The sequence below is a fragment of the Fukomys damarensis genome, unplaced genomic scaffold, assembly GCF_012274545.1.
Source record: "Fukomys damarensis isolate Sample0158 unplaced genomic scaffold, DMR_v1.0_HiC HiC_scaffold_37, whole genome shotgun sequence".
Classification (NCBI taxonomy): domain Eukaryota; kingdom Metazoa; phylum Chordata; class Mammalia; order Rodentia; family Bathyergidae; genus Fukomys; species Fukomys damarensis.
The window spans coordinates 7,386,114-7,397,139 of NW_022900949.1; the positions used below are offsets into that span (position 1 = coordinate 7,386,114).

The window sequence follows — 11,026 nt, forward strand, 5'->3', positions numbered from 1 at the left end:
CGCCGCCGCCGCCGCCCCTCTCCTAGTGACCAATTCCTATCTCTTCCCTCTCCGCAGGCTCAATGAATCGAATGAATGTGAACTTCTTCATCTGTGAAAATTCTTTATTGTTTTCTCCATTTGTTCTGTCGGGGGCTTTCTCGTTCGTTCACTGTTTTCTTAGTTTGGTGGGAGCGCGGCGGCCGCTGAGGCGCCAGGCCCTCCGCTCTCGTCCTGTGTGTCTCGCGTCCTTTCCTTTCACCATCGGGAACTTCATGTTGAGCCAGCCTTAGAAGAGAGCGAGAGTTAAGTCTCTGCCAAAACCCCTAAAACTGAACACAAAGAGCAGAACAAAGCTATAAAATGATATATATATATAAATCTCTATCCCCCAGCCTAGCCTCCCTGACACTGCCCCTGTGGGCAGAACGATCCATTTCTCCCTACTGCCCATAGCCCTTTTTTTTGTACCAGGGATCGAACTCAGGACCTTCCACTTGCAAGGCAGGTGGTAGCACCCCTGAGCTAAATCCCCGGCCCTTATCGTTTTTTAAAATAAACTTTAAAAAGGAAAAAAAAAGTCACTCTTGCTATTTTTGGGGTTTTTTTTTTTTTCCTTTTCTTTCCTTTTTCTTTGGTTAGTTGGAACATTCCTTGGACCAGGTGTCGGTGTCGCAGGACCCTCCCGCCTCTCCCCTCTGCTCTTCTCCCTAGCTCAGCCCCGCGCCCTGCCCGTCCCTTCCCCAGGACTGGTCTGGTCTTTTGTCTTTTCATCTGTTCAAGACGAGATTGAAACTGAAAACAGTGAGAACAAAAACAAAAACTTGTATGGCAGTTTTTACTTTTTATCGCTCGTTTTTAACTTCACAAATAAATGATAACAAAACCTCCCCTTGTCTGCTGGGTGCTGTCTGTCTGCCTTCCCTTCCCTGTAGAGTTTTGAAGCAGATGTTTGTTCTTTATAGATGTTGTTTAAAAAAGAAAAACAAAAAAAAGCCTGGTAATGGTGATTGGAAATTACTTGCTTTGTGGTTTTTTTTTTTTTTTAAGAAAAATATAAAATAGTTTTCTGCAGGTGCATTGTGCTTTCTTAAATCCTCTCTACCTCCCCTGTCCCTTTCTTTTTGGTTAAATAAAGTGCTTTTTGTTTAAAAAAAGAAAGAAACCCTGCATGCCTGCCGCAGTTGTGTTTCGTGGAGGAGGGGGTGTGGCCCCCAGGACCCCCGTCGCAGGGACCCTGTCTCCCCAGCGCTGCTGGCTGCTGGGAAGCTGGGGTGCCGCTGGGCCCCGGGGACAGGTGCTCCCATGGATGCAGCTCCCGGGCAGAGCCTGGCCTGACCGCCCTGGGGAGGGGACCCTGTGGGAGATGGGGCGGAGCGGGCGCCCTGGCCGCCTTGAAAATCTTCATCATGGACTGTCCAGCCTCGGGAGCCACTAACAGCTGCCGCCTCCAGGTGGGGCTGTTGGGCCCCATCCCCAGGTGTCCCCTGGTGGGCACCTACCTACCTACCTGGGGGGAGGGTGGGATGGGGCGCTGGTGCTGTGGCTCTCCGTCCCCTAGCGGCCCCGCAGTCCCTTGGCTCCTCCCTGCTCACTGCAGACTTTCGATGACAGAGCAGCACTTGGCGAAAATATTCTCGGGAGCCTCTTCTGCCAAGATCTAGAGAAGGGGCGGCCACCAGGGCCAGACCTGAGCCCCCGGCCAGGACAAGCCTGGACCTGGCAGCCTCGAGGGCCCAGTGCCCTCTTCGGCCGCGGGAGCAGCATGTAAGGGTGGGGAGCAACAGCCGGGTCCCCGGCCGCCACCCCTGGGCCAGGCCAAGAGGGAGGGATCGGGGGAGCCTTGTGGGAGCCCCCCCAGTGCCCCGGACCAAGAGGAGCCTCCGTCCTTACACTTCAAAGCAGGTTCCGCTGCTGGTAGAAGGGCAGGAGGGGCGCGCAGCAGGTGTAGTACGTTTCCAGGCGTCGGCGCAGGGCCGGCTCGCAGTCGTCCTCCCGGTGCTCCACGGGGCCCGCTGCAGCACCCTGTGCACCGTGGTTGCCGTGGAACAGTCGAGCAGGAGGACCATGTTGGGGGCGCGGCCCACCTAGGCAGGGAGGGACCCGGGACCAGGTGAGGCAGGGCCCACGCCCAGGTCCCTCCACTTCGCAGGGATGGGGTGAAAACTGGCCAGGCCTCCCAGGTCTCAAATTTTCTAGTTCAGCCCCCACCTCCTAGGCTGGAGGTGGAACCCAAGACCCTCACACTGCAATATATCCCCAGCTCTCTTGTTCTGTTGGTGCTTTTGAGATGGGATCTTGCTAAGTTGCACAAGCTGACCTTGAATTTGTGATCTTCCTGCCTTAGACTCCCAGATTACTGGGATGGCAGGTATGTGCCATCTTGCCGGGCTTAGTTCAAGTTTTAATTTTCTAGTTCATGTATTAACTGTTTGCAGGAATAGAATGGTACATTCCCAGAGCTCTTCTAAGCCAAATGTGCACACAGGCCAGGCATGGTGGTGCTTACCTGGAATCCCAGCACTTGGGAGGCTGAGGCAGGAGGATCACTGCCAGTTCAAGGTCCGCCCTGGTCTACATAGCAAGACCTTGCCTCAGAAAACAAAATAGATGTGCACACAGGGAAGCTCAAAGGGTTTCCTTGAGGTCCCCATCTGGCCAGTGCCACCCCCCCTCTGTAACTTTTAGACATCTATGGTACAAGCAAATATGGTTCCCTCTCCTCTCTTTCTGTTTCTTTTCTGGTATCGGAGATCAAACTCGGGACCTTGTGCTTGTGAGGCAGGTGCAGTGCCACTGGGCTAAATCCCCAGCCCCTCCTTTTGGCTTTTTGAGATAGTCTCGCTGTGTAACCCATGCCGGCCTCACACTTGTGGCAGCCCTCCTGCCTCAGCCTTCTGAGTTCTGCGATGACAGGTGTGCACCACCGTGCTCGGCGCTCTTCTTTCCGTTTTTAAACAAATGGTTGCAATACTGGGAATAGCACCCAAATGTACTCTACCATTGAGCCACACCTCCCCTCCCCATTCCCAATTTTTATTTTATTTTGAGACAGGATCTTGCCAAACTGCTGAGGCTGGGCTCAGACTTGCAATCCTCCTGCCTCAGCCTTCTGAGCAGCCAGGATGGCAGACATGTGCCACCTCACCCAGCTCTTTTCCTTTTTTATATACATAGTAAAACTGACGATTTGCCCATGACTTTATTCACTTGGTAGAGATGACTTCACAGAAGCACATGGAGTGTCTCCTGGATTCTCAACAAAGGTAGGGTCTGTCCTTCCTCTGTATTAGCAGAAGATTGGTTCTATACCCAGTCCCCTCTATCCGCCAGTGCTGAAATCCAAAGACCCTGGAGCCACTTAGAGATAAAGAGGTGCAGGGCCGGGGATTTAGCTCAGTGGTTCTGCCACCTGCTTCGCAAGCACAAGGGCCTGAGTTCAATCCCTGGTACCAAAAAAAAAAAAAAAAAAAAAAAAAAAAAAGAGGTGCAGGATTTGCATACAACTATGTGCAAATGCTCAAAGGCACTGGGGAGAGAACCTAGGACCTTCTCACTGAGCTACATCTCCAGCCCTTTTTTTTTGAGACAGAATCTTGCTAAATGACCCAAGCTAGAGTTGAACTTGCAACTCTCCTGCCTCACCCTCCAGAGTGCTGGGATCACAGGTGCATTGCCACCACACCCTGCTCCTGTGGACTCTATAATCTCTACCTACTGCACTGTAAATGCTACAGAAGTAGTTGTCATACTGTATTGTTCGGGAGATAATAAGAAAAATTTTTGTATGTTCAGTACAGGTGCAATTTTTTTCCCCAAGGTTTGTTTAGTTTCGTTTTTTTGGTTTTTTGAGACAGGGTCTCACTATGTAGTTGAGACTGCCCTGGAACTCACTATGTAGCCCAGGCTGGTCTCGAACTCACAGTGATTCTCCTGCCTCAGCCTCCCAAGTGCTGGGATTACAGTTCCCAAGTATTTTTGATCCGAGGTTGGTTAAATCCACAGATACAGAACCCACAGAAACTAAAGCCTGGTGTCAGGCATGGTGGCGCAGGCCTGTGATCCCAACACTTGGGAGGCTGAGGCAGGACAATTGCTGCCTGTTTGAAGCCAGCCTGAACTGCCAAAGAAAAAAACACTGATCCTAACATCACAGAAGAAGTAGCAGGAGACACAGGGAAGAGAAGAGCCACACGTGGTGAGGGACGAAGCTTAGTGACTGTCCCACATCCTTGTCCTGTGGCCTCTAACAAAACAGCAGCACACAGGTCATCCCCAGGGAAGGGAGCCCAGAAACAGCCGAGGGGCGTGCAGGCTGGGGCCCACAGGTGAAGGGAGAGATTTTTAAAATAAAGACCCATCGGAACAACTGGAGAAAGACAAAACTGGCTGCTAACCTCACTCCCCAAACCGGGTGAGTCTCAGACCCAGGTATAAATGGAAGGCAAACACGACATGAGAACCAGAAGAGACCACAGATGAATCACCTTATAACGTGCAAGTGGAGAGGAACCACCTCACAACCCGACAGCAGCCGTGGAAGAGGCAGATGAATGGGACAGACATTTGAAAATTGGCTTGGCTTAGCCAGGTGCCATGGTGCATGCATTGTCACAGCGCTGGGGAGGCTGAGGCGGGAGGATCCAAGTTCAAGTCCTGCCTGGAGACCTTAGTGAGAACCCTGTCTCAGAAGGGCTTGTTCTTTTCTGCAGAATAAAGCAGCATTGTGCACCCTACTTTCTCATTTTATACTTTTCTTTTGTTTTGTTTTTGTACAGGGGATTGAACCTGGGGCCTTGTGCTTGCGAGGCAGGTGGTAGCATCACTGAGCTAAATCCCTGGCCCCATTTTATACATATTTTAAAATGGTATTATTTTGTGGTGCTGGGGGTGAGACCTTTTTTTTTTGTTTTGCCTAGACTGGTCTCAAATTGAGATCCTCCTGCCTCAGCCACCCAAAGAGCTGGGATTACAGTCCTGGACCACTACAACCAGCTCAGATGCACTCCTTTTTGTGTTTTTTTCTGTTTTCTGAGACAAGTTCTCACTATGTAGTCCAGGCTGGCCTCTAACACACTGTGCAGCTCAAGCTGGCCTCAAACTCAGCAATCCTCCTGCCTCAGCCTCCTCAATGCTGAGATTACAGGCATGCACCACCATGCCCAGCTGTCAAATGTAATTTTTGTTTTGTTTGTTTTTGATTTTGAGTTTTTGAGACAAGGGTCTCACTATGTAATTGAGACTAACCTGGAACTCACTGTGTAGCCCAGGCTGGTCTCGAACTCACAGCAATCCTCCTGCCTCCCTCAGCCTCCCAAGTGCTGGGATGACAGGTGTGAGCCACCACACCTGGCTTGTCAAATGTAATTTTTAATGGGTATTTTAATCTGTGGTTTCTTGAATCCATGCATGAGGGACCCACAGGTACAAAGAGTTAACAGTATAGAAAAGGCCAGGAATTTACAGTGATGAGAGAGACCAGCACAGAGCAACAAGATAACGAAATGTCACTGTCACCATTGGGGGTAACTAGGGCACCAACTGCTTAGTTGGCCATCATGGAGAAAGAGTTCAGCATTTATTCTCCTCTCCCAGGAGCTGTATTGCAATATAACCAAATAGCTCTGCTTGGTAAAAGAAACATTAGTTAGGGAGGAATTCCATAGGGTAAGTGTGGACAAACTGATCAAAAGAGAAAACTTACGATTTTGTAATATTTAATAACAATAGGCAGATGCGGTGGTGCCCGCCTGTAACCTCAGCATTTGGGAGGCTGAGGCAGGAGAGTCACCGAGAGTTCAATGTCCTCCTGGGTGACACAGAAAAACTTGTTTAAAAAAAAAAAGAAATGGGAGGCTGGGAGTGTAGCTCAGTGCAAAGGCCCTGGGTTCAATCCCCAGTACTGCAAAACATGAAAATTACATTTTAAAAATGCAATAGAATAATAATAATTTAGGCCAGTAACAGATGCTACCATTAGACCAGAGGTCCCAGGATCATTTTGTAACAGCAACAGTCGGACCTGCCTGGGTTCACAAGGGCTGAAAAGTAACCTAGTATCACAGATCTGGTGACTTAAACTAGAGGGAAGGTGTTCTCCAGTTCCAGAGGCGGAGGTCCAAGGTCAAGGCATTGGCAGTGCTGATTGCTCCTAGTCCCTCTCTTCACTGTCCTCCCATGGTGGTCCCTCTGTGAGTTTCTTTCTTTCTTTTTTTTTTTGTCTCTCCTTCCCCAGGACTTTGCCAATGCGAGGCACATGTTCACAACTGAGTCCCATCCCCAGGCCTCCCTTCCTTCTCCCCTCCGCCCCGTTTTGGTTTTCTGAGACAGGGTCTTGTTTTAGTTCAGGCTGCCCTTGAACTCACTGTGTAGCCCAGGCTGGCTACCTCGGGTCTGGCAATCTTCCTGCTGCTGCCTCCTTAGTACTAGGATCACATGTGCACCGCCACACCAGATTCTTTCCTCTCTCCCCCCGCCCTTTCTTTTTGAGATAGGATCTTGCTAGGTAGACCAGGCTGACTTCACATTTGGGGCGATCTTCCTGTCTCAGCCTCCTCTAAGTACTAGAATTACAGGCTTTTGCCTGTTTTTGTTTTTGAGACAGTCTCACTGTGTAGCCCAGGCTGGCCTCAAGTTTACACCAGTCCTCTGGCCTCAGCTTCCCAAGTGGCTGGGACTGTGGGTGCTCACCCAGCCCAATTTCTTTTTTCTTTTTTTTTTGGTGGGGGCGGTCCTTGCACTTTCGAGGTAGGCGGCGGAACCACTGAGCTAAATGCTCAGCCCTTACCCGATTTCTTTTAATTTGGACCCTACTCAAATTGGATTAGGCTCCACCTTGCTGACTTCCTTTTACTTTAATCGTAAACACCTTTATTTATTTTTTGGTACAGGGATCGAACCCAGGTCCTTGCACTTGCGAGTTAGGCAGCAGAACCACTGAGCTAAATCCCTAGCCCTATTTATTTGTTTTGAGACAGAGTCTCACTGTGTAGTTCAGGCTGGCCTTGAACTCGTTGTTTAGTCCACTGAGCTAATTTTGAATTCATGGTGATTCTCCTGCCTCAACCTCTTTAGTGCTGGGGTTACAGTCAGGTATCATCACACCCAACTAATCTCCTCTTTAAAGAAAGACTCTATTGGGCGGGGGATTTAGCTCAGTGGTTCTGCCCCTCTGCCTTGTACGCCCAAGGACCTGAGTTTGATTCCTGATACCTAAAAAAAAAAACAAACAAACAGAAAAGAAAAGAAAGACCCTGTCTCAAAATACGGTCTTTTTTTTTTCTTTTTCCCTAGTACTAGGGATTGGACCAGGGCCTCCACATTGAGCTACATCCCTAGCCCATCCCCCTCTTTGATGTTTTTTTGTTTGTTTGCTTTAATTTTGAGGCAGTTCTCACTGAGTCGCTGATTTGTGAGGGCTGGGCTTGAACCTGTGGTCCTGCCTTAGCCTCCTAGGGTGCACCACCGTGCCGAGCTGGAAATAGGAACTTGAAGAAGACCTGAGAAGATGGAAAGGAGAGTCAGGGAGCGAGGGAGGGGCAAGAAAGACAAGAGAACATAGAAGGGAAAAATGGAAACGGCTTTTACGTAGGGAGGGGAGAGGGCTTGAGGGCAGGAAGGGTGGGAAAACAAGAGGCGGGATGTACCACTGACCGGTACAATTTCCCTGTGGGGAGTGTTGGCGTTTTGTATCTCTAAAGCACACCAATAAATGTGATACGGGAGGAGGAGGAGATGAAGGAGGAAAAGACCTCTCACAAAAATGGGTCAGCAGAATTAATTCTGTTAAAATGGTTGCCTTACTCAAGGTGGTTTTTCTTTTCTTTTTTTTCTTTTTGAGACAGGGTCTCACTATGTAGTTGAGAATGACCTAGAACTCACTGTGTAGCCCAGAATGCTCTTGAACTCACAGCGATCCTCCTGCCTCAGCCTCCCGAGTGCTGGGATGACAGGCATGCGCCACCACGCCCGGCCCAAGGTGGTTTTTCAGTTCAGTGCTTCAGAATTGCTTCTCGCAGATCTAGAACCCTAATCTAGAACCCTAGAATAAGCAGCCCTAATATGGGAACACAAAAGACCCAGGAGAGCAAGGCTGGTGCCACTAATACCTGCTTTAAATTATACTGGAGTCACAGAAGCAAAAACAGCATGGAGCAGGCATGGTGGCGCACACCTGTTATCCAGGCACTCTGGGAGGCTGAGGCAGGAAGATCACAAGTTCAAGCCCAACCTGGGCCATTCAGTGACTCAGTGAGACCCTGTCTCAAAATATTTTTTTTATTTTATTTATTAATTAATGATTTTTTTTTTTTTAAGACAGGGTCTCACTATGTAGTTGAGACTGCCCTGGAACTCACTGTGTAGCCCAGGCTGGTCTCGAACTCACAGTGATCCTCCTGCCTCAGCCTCCCGAGTGCTGGGATTACAGTATATTTGTTTTGTTCAAAGTAAATTTTTTGAAGGGGCTGCAGGTGTGGCTCATTGTGAAGGCTCCAGGTTTAATCACCAATACCATAAAAATGTATTTTTGTATAAAAAATTAAAGTAGTACATGAGAATGTGCACAGGTTCTGTGCCAATACCGTGGCCTTGCAAGGAGAGGATTTGAGGAACTAATTTTGTGTGGGTGTGGGGAGCTCTTGCAGCTTCGTTCATCTGCTCCTTAGATACCCACATCCCCTGGGCACAAAAGAGCCTCAGGAGGCTGAGGCGACAGGATGATCTGGGTAGTTGGGGCAGTGGCCCCCTGACTCCGCAACAGTGCAAGTTGAGCCTTGTTTGAGAGAGGAGCCAGGGCTGGACAAGGCAGAGAGGACCTCTCTGGCCCTTTTCAGCTGTCAGCTCAGACACTAAGAACTTGCTGTGTGGACCTCGGACAGGCGGCCCAGGGCATCATTCTGGTTCTGTGTGGAAACCCTAAGCCGAAAACAGGCTGGAGGCCCCAGGCTCTTCAGGGACTCCCTGGATCCTGATTAAAATCGCTTCAAAGGCCAGTAGTCTCAGCATCCGGGAGGCTGAGGCAGGAGGATCAGTAAGAGTTCAAGGCCAGCCTGGGCTACCTAGGGAGGCCTTGTCTCAAAAAAAAAAAAAAAAAAAAAAAAAAAAAAAAAAAAAAAAAAAAAAACCCTCAAAGAAGTCCAGGTGTTTTGATGGAATCAAAGGTCAGTGGGGCTCAGCTGTCCCTACAGCGGGGTGGAGAGGGGCTGCCCTTGTGTTCCTGGGTGACACAGACCTGTCCATCTTCTCCTCAGGATGAACTTCGAGGGCTGCGAGGGGCCTTTTCCTGGCCCCGGAGTCCTGTGAGGACAAACCGACTGGCTCAGGCCAGCAGCCACGAACCCGACCTGGATGATGTGGGGTCCAGCACGTTCCTTTTGGACAATCAGTGTTTCGCTTTGGTTGGTTGGTTTGTTTCTTGGTATTGGGGATGGAATCCCCCAAACCCCCCCTTTTTGAGACAAGGTATCGCCCAACTTCACATTTTCTTTGAGGAAGCCAGGGCCAACGGTGGGTGTGGTGGCACACACCCCAGCACTCTGGGAGGCTGAGGCAGGAGGATCGCCTGTTCGAGCCCATTTAGGCAATTGAGCCAGTAGTAGGTTAGGCTCTGTCTCAAATTAAAAAAGAAAAAAGGGCTGGGGATGCAGCTCAGCATGAAAGCCCTGGGTTCCATCTTCAGTGCTGAGAGAAAAAGGAAAAGATGGGGGAACTGCCACCTCCCAACTCCCAGCTTCTCTGGAAAAGCAGGCACTTGGCAACACAGGGCCTGCACATCCCCATGGCAACAGCAGCATGCAGCTTCCGGGAGCCTGGCCCCGTCCTCTTGCTGCACAGATGGATGCATCCTCTGGGCCGTTCCACGCCCCTCGCCACTGGCATCCCGAGGTGTCACAGAGCACGGCGGGGCTCACCCAGCGTTGCGCAGTGCAGGTGGTGGGGCAGCGCTGAAGCCCAGGCAGTCAGCTCTTTTATTTATTTCTTTTTCTGCCGTACTGGCAGTGGAGCCCAGAGCCCTTCACAATGAGCTCCCTCCTCGGCCATTTCATATTTTATTTTAACTAATTAAATTATTTGACAGACAGAGTCTCACTAAGTGGCGAAGTTGCCCAGGCTGGGCTGGAACCAATGTGATTCTCCTGCCTCAGCCTCTTGTGTAGCTGGGATTCCAGGTGGGCCTCAGCCCCAGTGTGGGAGGGGAGGAGGAGAGCGTGAGCTCACACACACACACACACACACACACACACACAGGTGCACGCACACGGGGTCACTCACTGTGCGCTCAAACTCCTTGGCCTGCGTCAGCTCCCGAGGGAAGCCGTCGATGAGGAAGCCGCGGCTGCTGGAGTGGGACAGCATCTCCTCGCTGACCAAGTCTAGGACGAGGCCCTGGGGGTGGAGGGGCGGGGTCAGCGCCTGGGGGCCCCTTCTGCCCCTCACCCTGGGCAGACCAAGTCCTCCAGCTTGGACCTCAGCTGGGACAGGTGATACTGTTCCGCCCAGTGCCCAGGGTTTCCTTTTCTTCCTTTTGGTACCGGGGATCGAACTCAGGACCTTGCGCTTGCGAGGCAGGCGCAGTGCAGCAGAGCTAAACCCCCGGCCCTGCTTCCTTTTCTTTGAGGTGGCGGAGACTGAGCTTCAGGACCTCCCACCTGCTAGGCGAATGCTATGCTGTGGAGCTACACCCCGGCCCTAAATTGCTCCATTTGTTTTTGAGACAAATCTCACTAAGGCTGGCCATGACGTTGAATGTCTGTAATCCCAGTAATCCCAGAAGGCTGAGGCAGGAGGATCACAAGTTTGAGCCCAAGACTGGGCAACTTACTTAGTGAGACCCTGTTTTAAAAATGGTTGAGGCTAAGCCAGGGATTTAGCTCACTGGTTCCGCCACCTGCCTCGCAAGCTCAAGGACCCGAGTTTGATCCCTGGTACCAAAATTTTTAAAAATAAATAAAAAATGGCTGAGGCTGTATCTCAGTAGGAAGGCCCTGGATTCAATCTCTATTACCACAAAAAAAAAAAAAAAAAAAAAAAAGAAAAAAAGGGAAAA

The 11,026-nt window shown here is 50.4% G+C and overlaps 2 protein-coding genes across 2 annotated transcripts in view; one reads left to right on the top strand and one right to left on the bottom strand.

The window, feature by feature from the left end:
• Nucleotides 1-1,750, top strand: part of Khsrp (KH-type splicing regulatory protein) — a gene marked incomplete at its 5' end in the record, with an annotated part of 12,074 nt that extends 10,324 nt beyond the window's left edge. The window contains one exon of the mRNA XM_019209068.1: nt 1,580-1,750. Coding sequence (XP_019064613.1) covers nt 1,580-1,750 — 171 coding nt within the window. The remainder of the gene's footprint in view (nt 1-1,579) is intronic.
• Nucleotides 1,495-11,026, bottom strand: part of LOC104869718 (adenylate kinase isoenzyme 1) — a 12,602-nt gene continuing 3,070 nt past the window's right edge. Inside the window, 3 exon segments of the mRNA XM_019209174.1 lie at nt 1,495-1,639; nt 1,873-1,994; nt 1,997-2,066. Coding sequence (XP_019064719.1) covers nt 1,876-1,994; nt 1,997-2,066 — 189 coding nt within the window. The 3' untranslated portion in view covers nt 1,495-1,639; nt 1,873-1,875.